The sequence below is a fragment of the Bos grunniens genome, chromosome 14 (genome assembly GCF_055505025.1).
Source record: "Bos grunniens cultivar Pamir isolate PY7600 chromosome 14, Bosgru_T2T1.0, whole genome shotgun sequence".
Taxonomy (NCBI): Eukaryota; Metazoa; Chordata; class Mammalia; order Artiodactyla; family Bovidae; genus Bos; species Bos grunniens.
The window spans coordinates 47980841-47999011 of NC_141178.1; the positions used below are offsets into that span (position 1 = coordinate 47980841).

The 18171-nt window shown below is 36.5% G+C and overlaps 1 protein-coding gene across 3 annotated transcripts in view; it reads right to left on the reverse strand.

Annotated features, from left to right (window-relative positions):
• The window catches only part of XKR9 (XK related 9), a 29835-nt gene that overhangs the window by 8555 nt on the left and 3109 nt on the right, over nt 1-18171 (reverse strand). Inside the window, exon 2 of one of the 3 annotated variants that reach the window (XM_086336621.1) lies at nt 17020-17252. The exons of 1 other annotated variant lie outside the window; for it this stretch is intronic. Coding sequence is in view for 1 of the 2 variants with exons in the window: in XM_086336619.1 (XP_086192745.1) it covers nt 11427-11698 (272 nt within the window). In the remaining variant the exon portion in view is untranslated. Of the gene's footprint in view, nt 1-11426; nt 16373-17019; nt 17253-18171 lie in introns of those variants that run through there. One more of the 3 variants, XM_086336619.1, reaches the window with a different exon arrangement.

Consider the following 18171-nt stretch of genomic DNA (forward strand, 5'->3'; position numbering starts at 1 on the left):
ATGAACAAATAAAAAACTCATGACAATTTTTCCATAAAAAGACAGTAGATATGAAAAGGTTTTGAAAAGTTGAAAGACATAAATATATTTTGATTGTAAACATGATGTATACATATATGAATACACAAAGATTCTTCACCTAGCAAATAAAAGTATATTTTTACCATAAAAGTTTTAGAGTAACATAGTCCATTATATTCCATGTGGACTAGATGCCAGGGTAGAGGGTCTACAAAAATGATGAAGACATGACCTCTACCTTCATTGACCTTACAGCCTAGTAGGAAGATCAAGCCTATAAACTGCTAGCTGCAATAAGAGTCAGAAGAAATAACCACTCAACAGAAATATAAATACTATTGATACATTGTAAAAGCACAGGAAAAAATGATTAATACTGTCCAGGATTTACAGGCCAGATTCATAAGATAATTTGTGTTTGAGTTTTTTCTGGGTATCTGGCACAATAAGGAGTTCCTGTAGGTATATTATGTAAGACTAATAAGCAATACAGTATGTGGTTCCTGTTCTTAAAGGTATCTATCCTTTTAAAGCAAGAAGATAGATACCACTAACTGAAAAACTTGAAAAACACACAAAAATTATAGATACATGCTCAGAGCAAATTAATATAGGCAGCACAGAGGGGGAGAGCTAGCAGAGTACAGTGATTAAAAGTAATGATTCTAAAAAACCCAGGATGCTTGGATTCAAATCCTTGCTCCAATACTTCCTAGTGATGTTTTAGTTTCCTCATCTGAAAAAGGGAGTAATCATCATACCTACCTCATTGGGTTGATATGAGGATTAAAGGAACTAACACATGTAAAATGCTTAGACCAGTAACTGGCACATGTTAAGTGCTATGTCAATGCCTGTTAAAATAAACAAAAAAAACAGATGAGGCTGTTCACAGATGTGCACATTAATATTTCCAGGCACTTTAGGGAAGTCCAAATCTGTAGCACTTAGTGGCAAATGTATACAAAGTTCTGCTTATCTAAGGATAATTTCATGCTAAGGGGAGTATGAATATAATTTTTTAATCAACAGGATATTGTTTCAGTTTTATGGAATAAATGATGAAGAGGCCAAAGAAAAATAAACAGAAGGAGCTTTCTTGGCATATTTTACCACAATGTATTATTTTATTTGAGATAAAGAGGCAACAGCTTCTAGTAATGATGGATTTCTTTGCATCAAGCTCACCCTCCTACTGATGACAATGATAAATTATAGACAAAATATTAAAGATAACAAGTCACTAAAGAGCAACCAAAAGCAGGAAGAAGCATGAGGTCACTTAACCCTTGAGAAAAGGGAACCATACCACATGAGAAGCACATGTGGCTTTTCCTCTAATAGCATTGCACAGTCCAACAGCACAAAGCAGACACAGTTCAAGCAGAAAGTCAAATTATTATTGGCTCAAAGAGTCAGAGGACTGAGGTTGAATCTGCCAGAGTGGTTAGAAATTAAGAGGGACCTCAGAAAAGAGGGAGCCACAGAGTAAAAGAAACCCCAAATCTCTATATACTCTCCTTAAATCCTCAGTCAAACCCTTACTATGTGTACGTAGGGTGAGACTCCACGGAACTGAGGAACAATGTCTAAATGGGAGCTGGGCAGAGATTTCAGCAGCTATCTACCATAAGGAAGAGTCTGGAGTCTGCAATCCATCAAATTCAAGGAGCTTGGTAAATACTTCAGACATCTCATTGAAACCCCAAAAGGGCCATGTTTTAGAAGTAAAGACCATGTTTCAGGTCTGTGAGACTCTCCTTAGGACTAAGGACAAAAGCAAAACAGACCTTCCCTAATAGAGCTTAAACCAAGCCTCTGTAATACATTAAGGTAATTTGCCAATAATTTAGCTATTTGCTTTCTCTTCAATGGAAGATAACAGAAATTACAGTCACTACAAGGTATCAATCACAATGCCCATTACACAATAAAAAAAATTACTTGAGTAAATCTTTTTTACTTGAGTAAAAAAAAATTTACTCTTAATGCAAATCAAGAGTAAATATAACTTATGCTAAAGGAGAAAACCTGGTAATAGAAACATACCAATTAACAGAAACATACCAACAGATGACCCAGATATTGCAATTAGCAAACAAAACACAGAGAGAAAAAATTAGGAAAAAAACTAACAGAACCTCATAACAAAGGTGCAATTGAAGTCACAAAAGAAACAGAGAAAATGGGACAGGAAAAAACAAAACTTTACAACATACTGGCCAAAAATATTTTCCAAAGTTGATTAAAAACAACATAAAGCTCAATAAACACAAACAGAAAATATAAAAAGAAAACAATATGTAGGCCCAGAAAACAACTATATCAATAATTGCAATAATATATGAAATGGAAATAGATTAAATACTTCAATTAATAAAAGACTGTCAAGCTGTATAAAAAAATTAAGATTCAATTCTATGTGATTTGGAAGAGACTCTCTTTATACATTTTGAGCTTCCCTGGTGGCTCGGACTGTAAAAAACCATCTGCCTGCAATGCGAGAGACCCGGGTTGGATCCCTTGGTTGGCAAGATCCCCTGGAGAAGGAAATGGCAACCCATTCCAGTATTCTTGCCTGGAAAATTCCATGGACTAAGGAGCCTGGTATAGTCCAGGAGGTAGCAAAGAGTCGGACACGACTTCACTTTCACTCTTTATATATAAAGATACAGACAGCTTGAACGGCAATCACAAAAAATAGTTAGTATGGCTATTACAGTACACCAGACAAAATAGATTTCAAATCAAAGAGCATTTACAGAGATAAAGAGGATCATGTCATAATGATATAAGAATCAATTTTTCCAGAACACATCTGAATATACCTAATAATAGAGTTTTAAGACACATGAAGCAAAACCTGTCAAAAGTACAAGGAGAAAAAAATAAATCCACTATCTTAGAGCATTTTAACACTCATCTCTCAGTAAACGAAAGAAAAGGTAGGCCAAAAGAAAAAAATCAGTGAGAATATAGACAACTTTAATGACATTATCAACATATTGCCATAATTTACATTTATAGACCACTATGCTCAACGAGCGGAGAAGGCAATGGCACCCCACTCCAGTACTCTTGCCTGGAAAAATCCCATGGACGGAGGAGCCTGGTAGGCTGCAGTCCATGGGGTTGCTAAGAGTCGGGCACGACTGAGCGACTTCATTTCACTTTTCACTTTCATGCATTGGAGAAGGAAATGGCAACCCACTCCAGTGTTCTTGCCTGGAGAATCCCAGGGACAGGGGAGCCTGGTAGGCTGCCGTCTCTGGGGTCGCACAGAGTCGGACACGACTGAAGCGACTTAGCAGCAGCAGCAGCATGCTCAACAAGGGGCTTCCCAGGTGGCTCACAGTGGTAAAGAATCCGCACACAGTGAAGAAGTGTTCAATCTCTTGGTCAGGAAGATCCCCTGGAGAAGGAAATGGCAACCCACTCCAGTATTCTTGCCTGGGAAATCCCACTGACAGAGGAGCCTGGTGGGCTACAGCCCATGGGATCTCAAAAAGTTGGACACTCAACAAAAGCAAGTTACAAATTCTTTTCAAATGCCCATGGAATATTCACCAAGTTAGACTCTGTGCTGGGACATGAAATAAGTCAGGTAATTAAAGACGACTGTAATCATACAAATTATGTTTTCTGATCAAAATAAAATTGAATGAGAAATCAACAACAGTAACATATCTAGGAAAATCCCCACATATTTAGGGATTGAAGGGCCCAGACTCTCAAGTTTCATATATATTGCACCCTAGGAAATTTGAACATTACCAGATGACCTCTCTCTGCTGCTGCTAAGTCACTTCAGTCGTGTCTGACTCTGTGTGACCCCATAGATGGCAGCCCACCAAGCTCCTCCATCCCTAGGATTCTCCAGGCAAGAACACTGGAGTGGGTTGCCAGTTCCTTCTCCAATGCATGAAAGTGAAAAGTGAAAGTGAAGTCGCTCAGTCGTGTCTGACTCTTGGTGACCGCATGGACTGCAGCCCACCAGGCTCCTCCGTCCATGGGATTTTCCAGGCAAGAGTACTGGAGTGGGGTGCCATTGCCTTCTCCAAAAGAGCTTTAAATAGAAAAATAGGTAAGGAAAAAATGTTCAACTATTTAATGCCCATTTAAAAAATTAGGGGCTTTCGCAAACCCGCCTGCAATGCAGGAGACCCTGGTTCAATTCCTGGGTCAGGAACATCCACTAGCGAAGGGATAGGCTACCCACTTCAGCATTCTTGGGCTTCCCTTGTGGCTCAGCTGGTAAAGAATCCACCTGCAATGTGGGAGACCTGGGTTCCATCCCTGGGTTGGGAAGATCCCCTGGAGAAGGGAAAGGCTACCCACTGCAGTATTCTGGCCTGGAGAATGCCATGGTCTCTATAGTCTATGGGGTCACAAAGAGTCTGACACAACTGAATGACTTTCACTTTCACACTTTAAGAAACCCCTTAAAGAAGGGCCTAGGGACCTGTGGAGGAATTGAAACTCTTCTCCCATTGTACTCTCTTTCACACAATTTGAACTTTTTACCAGCTATTTAAAAAGAGCGATAATAACTTCCATATTGTAAATAAAACAAATTCCTTTCATATATCCATCATAGGAAAAAGTCTCCTTTGGCAAAGAAAAAAGTATTATCACAAGTCATACATAAAATAGAAATACAGAAGTGTCATATAATTTATATTCTGGAAAATGAATCGTTCTACTCCACAGACCACTAAGCAGTAAGAACACACTTAATAGCAAAACACTTACACTGAATAAATAATTTATGTTGACATTCCTTGTCTTTCATCTACCAACAAAAACTCAATTTATCTATTCTGTAGGGAAATGAATCTGTAGTTTAGCATATTTCATGTTTTTGCATACTTAGTTTAGACAAATCCTTGGATAATTTGGCAACTTTTAAGAACTGTTTTAATTTCTGCTTATTTCACACTATTCATGTCTGTTTTGGGCCACTTCCTGCACCAAGAAAACACAAAGAAAAAGAAAGACAAAAAGAGGAAAATGTTTATTTATCAAGTATCTGTTTAACAGTAATAGCAAACCTAATTCAGTTTTTCCTTTTCTTCTTTAATTATTTTAATAGGTAAAATATTCACATAAATCAAAAATCAAAAAAGAAGTTACTAACTTTTTGAAAATACTGACAGGGAGGCCTGGCATGCTGCAATTCATGGGGTCGCAAAGAGTCAGACACGACTGAGCGACTGAACTGAACTGATCCCACTCCTACGACCTAACTACCCAGTCTTCACCCTCCCTCATGACCATAAGAATTCATGGTTACTCGTTTCATGTATACCCTTTCCAGAGTTTCTTTCAGTTCAGCTCAGTCGTGTCTGACTGTTTGCGACCCCATGAATCACAGCACGCCAGGCCTCCCTGTCCATCACCAACTCCCGGAGTTCACTCAAACTCGTGTCCGTCGAGTCGGTGACGCCATCCAGCCATCTCATCCTCTGTAGTCCCCTTCTCCTCCTGCCCCCAATCCCTCCAGCATCAGAGTCTTTTCCAATGAGTCAACTCTTCGCATGAGGTGGCCAAAGTACTGGAGTTTCAGATTTAGGATCATTCCTTCCAAAGAACATCCAGGACTGATCTCCTTTAGAATGGACTGGTTGGATCTCCTTGCAGTCCAAGGGACTCTCAAGAGTCTTCTCCAACACCACAGTTCAAAAGCATCAATTCTTTGGTGCTCAGCTTTCTTCACAGTCCAACTCTCACATTCATACATGACTACTGGAAAAACCATAGCCTTGACTAGACAGACCTTTGTTGGCAAAGTAATGTCTCTGCTTTTGAATACGCTATCTAGGTTGGTCATAACTTTCCTTCCAAGGAGTAAGCGTCTTTTAATTTCATGGCTGCAATCACCATCTGCAGTGATTTTGGAGCCCAAAAAGACAAAGCCTGACACTGTTTACACCGTTTGCCCATCTATTTCCCATGAAGTAATGGGACCAGACACCATGATCTTCGTTTTCTGAATATTGAGTTTTAAGCCAACTTTTTCACTCTCCTCTTTCACTTTCATCAAGAGGCTTTTGAGTTCCTCTTCACTTTCTGCCATAAGGGTGGTGTCATCTGCATATCTGAGGTTATTGATATTTCTCCCGGCAATCTTGATTCCAGCTTGTGCTTCTTCCAGCCCAGCATTTCTCATGATATACTCTGCTTATAAGTTTTAAATAATCAGGGTGACAATATACAGCCTTGACATACTCCTTTTCCTATTTGGAACCAGTCTGTTGTTCCATGTCCAGTTCTAACTGTTGCCTCCTGACCTGCATATAGGTTTCTCAAGAGGCAGGTCAGGTGGCCTGGTATTCCCATCTCTTTCAGAATTTTCCAGTTTATTGTGATCCACACAGTCAAAAGCTTTAGCATAGTCAATAAAGCAGAAATAGATGTTTTTCTGGAACTCTCTTGCTTTTTCCATGATCCAGCAGATGTTGGCAATTTGCTCTCTGGTTCCTCTGCCTTTTCTAAAACCAGCTTGAACATCTGGAAGTTCACAGTTCACGTATTTCTGAAGCCTGGCTTGGAGAATTTTGAGCATTACTTTACTAGCATGTGAGATGAGTGCAATTGTGCGGTAGTTTGAGCATTCTTTGGCATTGCCTTCCTTTGGGATTGGAATGAAAACTGACCTTTTCCAGTCTTGTGGCCACTGCTGAGTTTTCCAGATTTGCTGGCATATTGAGGGCAGCACTTTCACAACATCATCTTTCAGGATTTGAAATAACTCAACTGGAATTCCATTACCTCCACTAGTTTTGTTATTAGTGATGCTTTCTAAGGCCCACTTGACTTCACATTCCAGGACATCTGGCTCTAGGTGAGTGATCACACCATCGTGATTATCTTGATTGTGAAGATCTTTTTTTCATCGTGAAGAGTTTTTTTATGCATATACAAACACATGTAAATATGCCTTTTCATCACCTTTTAAAAATAGACTGTATTATATCATACCTGTTGTCTGTACCCTGTCTTTTCACTTAAAAGTACATCCTGGAGATCTTGCCATTTCAGTATATAAAGTACTTTATCATTCTTTGTAATAGTTATTGTAGTATGACATTGCATAGATATACTATAAACTCTATCAACAGACCTTCAATTGTTTCCAGTATTTTGCTGTTATAAACAATACTACAACTGAAAAGCTATGCATATGTCATTTTACATGTATGCAGGTATGATAAACCCAGAAAAGGAACCTCTGGCCTAAAGGTATGTGCACCTGAAATATGCTCAAACTGTTTATGAACTGGTATGGATTGCATCAATCCATACTCCCATCAACAAAGTATGAGAATACCTGTTTTCCCATACCTTACCACGAGAGTGTATTATCACTTGGATTTTCACCAATCTGGTAGGTAAAGTATCTCAGTGAAGTTTTAATTGGCAGTTTTTAAATTATGAATGAGGTATAGTATCCTTCAGACAACTTAAGAGCCATTTGCATTTCCTCTTCTCTAAAATATCCTCATTCTTTTCCCCATTTTTCAACTGCGAGGATGACCTTTTTATCTTTGACTTCAGAAGCTCATTAAATATTAAAAGAATAGGTCTTTTTCTATTAAAAATTACAAATATTTTCCCCTATGAAAACTGTTTTCCTTTTTGCTTTGCTTTTATTTGTTGGGATTTTTTGTTTTTATTTATTGTGTGCAATTTTTATTGTCAAATCTATAATTTTTATAGCTTGGGGATTTTGAGTTATGGTTAAAAAGGCTCTCCATTTCAAGGCTATAAAGGAATTTTCCTATGTTTTCTAATAGTACATTTCTTGTGTTAAATATTTGAGTCATTTAAAATTTATCCTGGTGTCTGGTATTTTACCTAGCTGTATAGTCTATAATATGCAACCTTAAATTATCCCAACTCTAAACTGAATCAAAACTTTTACTGTTCTTATGTTGCATACACTGGTTATTACTTCCTCTTATTTCCATTCTAGTCAATTTCTACAATCTGTGGTCTATTCATTTAAATGGCAAATGGGAAAAAAAAATCTGTTTTCTTGTCCTTGTGGTTTGGGTTTGGTGTTGGGGGTTGCAGGTGGGTGGTGCTTAGTGTCTCTCTGGAAACAAAATTCTTCCAGTTTATGCTTTCAGATTTTCTTCTGATTAGGAGGAGTTAGTGCCCATGTCCTGTCATATCAAAGACTGAGAAACTGAAGACATAAACTGCAACATTTTAAAACTCTCCCAATATTGTACCCATCTCTATGTTTCTACCAATATATTTCTAAAGATTTCACCTTCATTACAGAACAGGCTAAACTCTTTTCAAGATCACATACCATGCTAGAGCATAAGCTAAGTATGACCTTTGTGTGAAGGTCCACTTATAGTTTACTTATTTTTTCCAAATGACTATCTACTTATTCCAACATCTCTAATTACTAAGCATAAAAATCAGTAAGAACGTAGAATCTCCATTTCATGTACAAGGGAATTCCCGTAAAACTATCAGCTGCCTTTTTGATAGAAATTCTACAGACCAGAAGGCAGCATATAGTCAAAGTAATGAAAGGAAAAAAACCTATAAGCAAGAATACTCTACTCAGCAAGGGTATCATTCAGATTTGAAGGAGAGATATAAACTTTTACAGACAAGCAAAAGCAAGAGTTTAGAACCAGTAGGCCAGCTTTATAAAAAATGTTAAGGAAGTTTCTCTAAGCAGAAGAGACCACCACGAGAAATATGAAAATTATGAAAGGAAGAATCTCACTGGTAAAGGCAAATATACAGTAGAGGTAGTAAATCAACCACTCATAAAGCTAATAGGAAGGTTAAAAGACAAAAGGAGTAAAATCATCTATATCTATAATAAGTATCTAAGGAACACACAAAACAAAAAGATCTAAAATATGAAATCAAAAACAGTAAATATGGGTGATGGGAAGCAAAAGTGCATGGTTGTTACAAACTGTTAGAACTTAAAACATCATCAACTTAAAATAATTACATATCAGTATAATAAACAGATTGTTGACTTCCCTGGTGGCTCAGGCAGTAAAAGCATCTGCCTGCAATGCAGGAGACTGGGGTTCGATCCCTGGGTTAGGAAGATCCCCTGGAGAAGGAAATGGCAACCCACTGTAGTACTTTTGCCTGGAAAATCCCATGGACAGAGAAGCCTGGTGGGCTACAGTCCATGGGGTCGCAAAGAGTTGGACTGGACTGAGCAACTTCACTTTCACATGGTAATAACAAAATAAATATCTATAATAGAATCACAAAAGAAGGGAAAGAAACCAAATCATAATACTAAAGACAGTCCTCAAATCACAAAGGGAGAGAGCAAAAGAAGAAAACGAAAAAGAACTGCAAAACAGTTAACAAAATGGCAATAAGACATTATCTAACAATAATTACTTTCAATGTAAATTGACTGAATGCTCCAGTCAAAAGACACAGAGTAGCTGAATGGACACAAAAACAAGACCTGTATATGCTACCTACTTCAGAGCTAAAGACATATAGACTGAAAGAGAAAGTATAGGAAACAGTATTACATGCAAATGGAAATCAGAAGAAAGCTGAGGTAGTAATACTTATATCAGGCAAGACAGACCTTAAAACAAAGACTGTATGTAACAAGAGACAAAAAAGACTTACATAATGATAAGGGGATCAATCAAAGAAGAAGATAATAATTGCAAATATATATATACACAACATAGGAGCACCTAAACACATAAAGCAAATATTAACAGACATAAAGAGAGAAACTGACATAGTAGACCTCAACACCCATTTACATCGGGGGAGAGATGTAAGATCCAGACAGAAAATCAGTAATAAAACACTGGTTTTAAATGACATTAAACCAGATGGACTTAATAGATTACATATATTGACCATTCCATCCAAAAGCAGCAAGATACACACTGTTTTCAAGTGCACATCGAACAGTCTCCAGGATAGATCACACGACAAGCCACAAAACAAGTCTCAATGAATTTAAGAGTATTGAAATTATATCAAGCATCTTTTCTGACCACAATGGAATAAAACTAGAAATCAACTACAAGAATGCATAAAAAACAAAAATAATATGCTACTAGACAATCAATGGGTCACTGACAAAATCAAAGAGGAAATCAAAAAATATATGGAGACGAATATGAAAACACAATGATACTAAATCTATGGGACACAGCAAAAGCTGTTCTATGAGGGAAGTTTATAGCAATACAGACTTATCTTAGGAAACAAGAAAGATCTCAGATAAACAATCTAACAGTAACAGTCATGTTGGATATAGCAAGAAAATCTATCTTAAATTTGTTTGGAGTCCAGAAGGAAAAGAGACAGAAATACAGTAAAGAAAATGTTAGAAAAGATAATGGCTAAGAATTGTGCAGAACTCATGGAAGCTAATAATTCACAGAATCAAGACAGCAAGCAAATCCCAAGTGAAAGAATTAAAAATAAATTCTTCACACGGATATATCATAAACTGTAGAAACCCAAATATAAGGAGAAAAATCATAAGAGCAACCAGAGGGGAAAGAAAACAAAACCCTTTTAAAGAACAACAGCAAGACTGATATCTAACTACTCAATACTGACAATGGAAACAAAAAGATGAGAGAACATAACATACAGAGAGAAAATAACTATTTACCTAGAATTCTACTATCACTAAAATCTTTCTCAGGAAAGATGACTATTAAAATAGCTCAAATTCAAAACCTAACTGTAACAAAATAGTACATTATCCTCTTAATATTTGTCTTTAATTCTTCTCCTTACCTTTAATATATATATTGCTTTGAACAGAATTATATCTCTTAAGATAATGAAAGAAAAGGTCATATGAAATTAGATATATGGATAATCATAGAATTCTCAGGGCTCATTTAGATTCTACTTTCTTTAACCATAAAATAGGTTTTAAACAACATGATTTTTAAGTTTGTTTTTAGTTCTGAGTGATTCTGTACCTAGCTAACCACATGGCTACTGCACTACTGCAGTAAAAATTTCATCTCATTAAATCAATAGTACAAGTTACTTAAAAAAGTGCTTTCTATCAGAGTTGCAAGTGATAGGCTGTATTTACATAATCAGTTTTAAAATATAAAATAGAGGAGAAAAGATTCACAAAACATAGAAATGAGTCTTTTTCTTTCTCATAAAAATGTAATAATATCTTAGAAAAAGCAACTTAATTAGGTAAATTAATACATTCTATTAATGAACCTGGAAAATTCTGACAGTACAATGACTCATGCAAGCATTGCTAGTGAGAAGCAAGTAACCTTTGTCCTACATGCAAATAGAGAAACTTTGTACATTTCACTAACCAGATACAGAAAGTAGCTTCTGTCTGAATCAGAGAATAACAGTATTAAAGATCAAAAGTATATGCTCACCTTGTAAAAACTCCTCCTTGCAAGCAATGAAGTAGAAGAAAACAATGATGGCTTTCTTGGCCTGCTTCTTTTAAATCAGCCTTGAACCAAGAATAACTAAAACACTGGACCACAAGGGTTCCAAAGAGCATAAAACTTACTGTTAAAACACCAAAAACATACTGTCTTTCATGAAAAAATCTGACAGACACCCAGATGTCCACAATTAAATCAGTAACATAGATCATAATGCCAAGGACTGACATCATAAAATTGAACTTAGTATATTTCATTATGAATCACTGGATCTCTTGGTTATTTACCTCCTCCTCTCATACAAAAAGAAAACAACAAATATTAGTGCACTCTTTGGTGTAGCACTGAATTTTAATTTCCACTCCCTAAATATTTTAAAGAATATACATTATGAAATTGGAACACTAAAACCAAAGTGACTAATTTTAACTTTCTCTTCTAAACCTCTAGTCCAGTTGTTACTAGGCTTTACTCAATCTTGTTTCACAGTGATCTTCATTACAGATGACAACACCTAAAATAAAACATAAAGAATTCCAAAAATCTCGATTCTAACATTAAAAATCCTAGGCCACGACTTTATCAAAGCTCTACTTTTTCTAAAAATAATATATTACCACTAAATACATTTCTTACAATATATAGCTTTGTGAAAGTAAAGTGTTAGAAATATACTTAATAGTTGACAACTTCCTCTCAGACTATTTTCTTTTTAAAAAACATAACCTACTCACAAATATATTTACTAAAGGACTATATATAGTGACAAAAAATTGGAAATAATCTAAATGTGTCAACAAGAAGAATTAAATAATGGTAGATTCATAAAGTAGAATATTACAAAGCTACTAAAAATATATTTAACAAAGGTCCAGCAGTTGTGAAAATTCTTAATGTGCTTTGATACAGCAATTCCTCTAAGAATCAAGCCTAGGGAAATATTTACAAACATGCACAAAGGTATATGCTCTTTGCAGAACCTTTTTTAAAACAGCAAAAATTGAAAACAACCCAAATGACAATTTAGAAATCTAATTCAATAAATTATGGTACCTTCACACTAAAGAACATACCATGCAACCTTTAAAAAGAATGAAGTAGCTTCGTATAAACTGATTTCAGAAGGTCTCCAAGACATTTTAAATGAAAGAAGCAAGTACCAGAAGGATAAATATAGCATGTTGCAGTATATGCTTTCTTAATATACATGGAGAGGGGAAAGGAGTTGAGTGGGAAGCAAATGCAATTTCAATCTTTTAAATATTCTTTCATATTGGTTGAGTTTTTTACAACAGATATGCACTAATGCGTTTTATAATTTCTTAAAACAAAAACAATAGTAAATGATACTTATAAAGAATTTTGATGACTGGAGAAAATATTAATAACAGTTACTACATGCCAGGCATTGACCTGTATGTTACAAATAAAACGTCCTCATATAATTCTTACATCAAACTTAGAAGGTAGATATTACTATTATGAAGCCTATTTTATAAACATGAATACAATCTGCAGATGACATCTGTTCAACTCAACAGGGATTTCTTTAATTGTACTAATGAACTGCCAAGATTTCATATAAAAATCCAGAGTTTTCTCTGCTATCAAAGAACTCAAAGATCTGCTACAGTAAACTATCATTTCTTCATGAGCAGTGAGTACCCACCCTAGATGGCAAAGGTGCTCTCAATTTCACCACAGTACCCAGTCACCCCACTTCAGTCATTTCAACAGTGAGGTCTCAGTGCCCATGCAGCTATCTAATAGCTGTGTATCCTTAAATATGTTCTTTTTACCTCCCTATCCCTTATTTTCTTCATTTGAAATATGGAGATAATAATGGTATATATCTCAGAGGATTGTTGTTAAGGTTAAGAAAGGTACTATATATATAACACATACAAGCCTCTAGAAAAGTACTTGGTACAATTAGGGCTTAATAACTGTTAGTTATCATTATTACTTTGCCTGTCTGCCTGATACCTGTAAGCATCTGAGTTTGCAGTCTTTGACTTCACTTTAAAGAATGTTAAGTGGAAAAAAATACTGCTATAATCTCAAAGCTTTGAAAATGTAAAGGAAATAGGACTAGAGAAATAGGAAAAACGTTAACAGTAGTTTTATCTGGGGAATTAATGGCATTACAGATTATTTATTCTTCATTCTTTTCTATATTTATGAGCTGAACAGTTTCCTCTCAAAATTCATACTTTGACTTCAGTTTAGTTCAGTTCAGTCACTCAGTCGTGTGCGACTCTGCGACCCCATGAATCGCAGCACGCCAGACCTCCCTGTCCATCACTAACTCCCGGAGTTCACTCAAACTCACGTCCATCCAGTCAGTGATGCCATCCAGCCATCTCATCCTCTGTTGTCCTCTTCTCCTCCTGCCCCCAATCCCTCCCAGCATCAGAGTCTTTTCCAATGAGTCAACTCTTCTCACGAGGTGGCCAAAATACTGGAGTTTCAGCTTTAGCATCATTGCTTCCAAAGAAATCCCAGGGCTGATCTCCTTCAGAATGGACTGGTTGGATCTCCTTGCAGTCCAAGGGACTCTCAAGAGTCTTCTCCAACACCACAGTTCAAAAGCATCAATTCTTCGGCGCTCAGCCTTCTTCACAGTCCAACTCTCACATCCATACATGACCACAGGGAAAACCAAAGCCTTGACTAGACAGACCTTTGTTGGCAAAGTAATGTTTCTGCTTTTGAATATGCTATCTAGGTTGGTCATAACTTTCCTTCCAAGGAGTAAGCGTCTTTTAATTTCATGGCTGCAGTCACCATCTGCAGTGATTTTGGAGCCCCAAAAAATAAAGTCTGACACTGTTTCCACTGTTTACGTTGACTTACTAACCTTCAAAGTGACTGTTCCTAGAGACAGGCCTTTATGGAGGGAATAAGGTTAAAAGAAGTCACAAGGATGGGTCCCTAACCCAATAGGAGTGGTGTCCTTATGAGAAACGACACAGCAAGAAAAGAGCCATCTGCAAGCCAAAGAAAGAGGCCTCAACAGAAACCAACCCTGCTGGCACCTCAATGTTGGACTTCCAGTCTCCAGACTATGGGAAAAATTAATTTCTATTGTTTAATCCACCAATCTGTTGGATTCTGTTAAGGCAGCCTGAGTAGACTAACACCCTATATATTCTATAAAGAATATTTATTACTTTAAAAATTAGGAGGGGAAGATGTTATTTAAAAAAACACAATCTAATACTTAGCAGTGTTCCTGTCATTTTAGCACTTGTAAGTATTTTCTTTAAAAGTTTTTAGAATAATATTAAAAGATAGTTCACTCTTCTTACAGTAAAAGAAAACACTCATTATTGCTACTTTTCTTACCAAGAATATTGTGGCCAACAGGATGGAAAAAAATTTTTTTAAGTCTGAGTATTTCTAATCTAATAGGGCATGAATTTCCCTGCAGCGGGTTTCTTATCTTAAATGAAAGATGTCATGTCACTTTAAGCATGGAGTTTAGCAGGATGAGATTTCATCAAAAAGTTCTGTTTAATTAAATATTTACTTAAACCTATCATGTGCTATTTTAAGCTCTTGAGATATATCATGTGTAAAAGAAACAAAAATCCCTGCCATTGTGGAACTTACATCCTAGCACAGAAAGATAATCAAATAATAAAAATAAGTAAAATTAGACATCATATTAGAAGGTGATAAGTGCTACAGAAAGAACAGAGCATGTTAAGGGAAATCAGGAGTTGGAGTAGAGGCAGGTGCATCACAGGTTGTAATTTTAATTAGAATGGTCGGAGCAGCCCTCACTAAGAAGATGGCATCTGAGTAAAGAAATTAGCCATATTGCTATCATATGAAAAAGCTTGCCAGGTGGAAGGAACAGCGAGTTCAGAAGTCTAATGCACTAGATTTTGAGTATGTGGAACAAAATTCCCTAAAATGTTGACAGATTTTTTAACATGATTATATTGGATGTGTTTAATGTGTATCCAAGTCCTGTTTAACATCATCTAAAAAAATGCAATTTCCTAAGCTTTCTATCGAGGAAAAAAAAAATATTTCCATATAGAGTAGAAGAATACAAAGAGTGAAAGTGGACTTCAGTCGTCTCCGACTCTTTGCAACCCCATGGACAGTAGCCTACCAGGCTCCGGGTCCATGGGATTTTCCAGGCAAGAATACTGAAGTGGGCTGCCATTTCCTTCTCCAGAGGATCTTCCCAACCCAGGGGTCGAACCCAGGTCTCCTGCATTGCAGACAGATGTTTTACCGTCTGAGCCACTAGGGAAGCCCATATTAGAAGAATAGATAGTATTCTGATAGACGCTGAGTATTTACTATGTATGAAATGTTTTACAAACTTTATTTAATTCTCACAAATTTATGTAAGATTATCATTGGCCCCACTTTATAGATCATAAACCGAGGCTTAGACATGTTGGTATTTGTGTGAGTTATCTCTAATGAGTAAACTAATTTTAATGTACAGGCATGCCTTGGAGACACTATGAATTTAGTTCCAGACTGCCACAATATAGCAAATATCACAATGAAGTGAGTCACACAAAGTTTTTGGTTTCCCTGTGCATACAAAAGTTATGTTTAAGCTATACTGTAGTCTATTAAGTGTGCAATTATGTCTAAAAACTGTATATACTTAAATTTTAAAATTCTTCATTGCTAAAAAACTTCTAACCATAATCTCAGCCTTCAGCGAGACAAAATCCTTTTGCAGTTGTAAAAGATCACTGATCACCATGACAGACATAACAATAATAAAAAAAAAAGTTTGAAGCACTGTGAGAATTACCAAACTCTAACACAGTAACACAAAGAGATGAAATGCTGTTGGGAAAATGGCACTGGGAGACTGGCTCCATGCAGGTTGCCAAAACGTTCAATTTATAAAAACCACAATATCTGAGAATTGTAATAAAGTAAAGTGCAATAAAACGAGGTAGACCTCCTTGTGCACAATTCTTAAACACTCTCCCACAAAGATAGCTTACTTTACCTGGCATGGAAAAGGAAAACTCTAGCCATTTTGAATCAAGATTTACAATATGGGAAAAAATAATTTCTAAGAAACTTAGAAATTGCATTATTGGCAGAATATCAGACTCAATAATCTGATCTGGCAACTTTTAAATTCCCAATTTAGTGAAGCAGAACATAATGCCAACTGGAAAGACAACTACACAGCAAAGTACTTAATAAATATAGCAGCTCTCATAAAAAAGGGCCTGCACTTCCTTCAATAACCACATAGTCAGATAACTTGTATGAAGGATCTTCATCTTTATCCCTACAACTGATCACTGTTCCAATACCACCTTATCAGAAATAATGCCAATCTACAAAATTTCACTTCACTTAGAGAATTCGGAACACTGACTGACCCAATAGGTGTTTCAATCCAGTTTCTCATTCAGAGGTCAACCCACCTGTGTGACTATCTGGCTGCCAGCCAAAATACATAAACTTTGCCCACTGTACAGCTCTCTTCCTCTATTTGCAATAAAGAAGATACCTGAAGTACAAACTAGCAAATGTTCACTTGTCAATCAAATTTAATACACATAATATATAGACTTACTTGTCATATATAAAAAGCCTTCTTTAATTCAAAGTTCCTTCTGGAAAATCTTCATCCTGGGAATTTTTTTTTTCTTCCTCATGGAAAATAAGCATTATTAAGGAGTGTATAAACCTTTAAGTATTCTTGCCTGGAGAATCCCAGGGATGCCGGAGCCTGGTAGGCTGCCGTCTATGGGGTCGCACAGAGTCGGACACGACTGAAGCAACTTAGCAGCAGCAGCAGTGGCAAACCTTTAAGATCCAAACCAAAATGAAACTGAAATCACCTGTTAGTCATATGTGCGATATTCTAATCCAGTGATAAGAGTCTATATCATTGTGATCATAGTACATCCTTTTTTTTTTAACTATCACCTTGGGGGAAGGAATTACATGGTTCCTTTTAAGGCTGATGAGTTTACAAGTTTTTACTATATTATCAATTAATTTTTTTAAAAAATACAATTTGCCTCACAGCATATCTAAGGGGACAATTTATGTTTGAAAGGGAGAGATTCCTGAATTTGAAATGATCTAATAAAGAATTTACAACATATTATTAATGGAGCCCTGCTGCTGCTACTGCTGCTGCTGCTGCTAAGTCACGTCAGTAGTGTCCGACTCTGTGTGACCCCATAGATGGCAGCCCACCAGGCTCCCCCGTCCCTGGGATTCTCAAGGCAAGAACACTGGAGTGGGTTGCCATTTCCTTCTCCAGTGCATGAAAGTGAAAAGTGAAAGTGAAGTCGCTCAGTCGTGTCCGACTCTTAGCAACCCCATGGACTGTAGCCTTCCAGGCTCCTCCATCCATGGGATTTTCCAGGCAAGAGTACTGGAGTGGGGTGCCATTGCCTTCTCCAATGGAGCCCTACCTACCTAATTTTTCAAATTTTATACCTTCTCAAACCCTATGCCCCAAGAACATATGATCGTTGGTTTCTATTACCAAAATAAACATTACAGTTCTTATTTCCAAGCCTTTGCTCAAGGTTATTTACAGTCCAGAAAGCCCTTCTTCCTCCAGCTACCTGATAAAAGTCATATCAATCCTTTAAGAATCAGCTAACATCCACTACTGTTAAGCTTTCTCAAATTATCCTAATTTCTCTCCTTCCTTCTAGCAATCTCATCACTTTCACTATACTTCTATAGGATTCACCTGAATATGCTT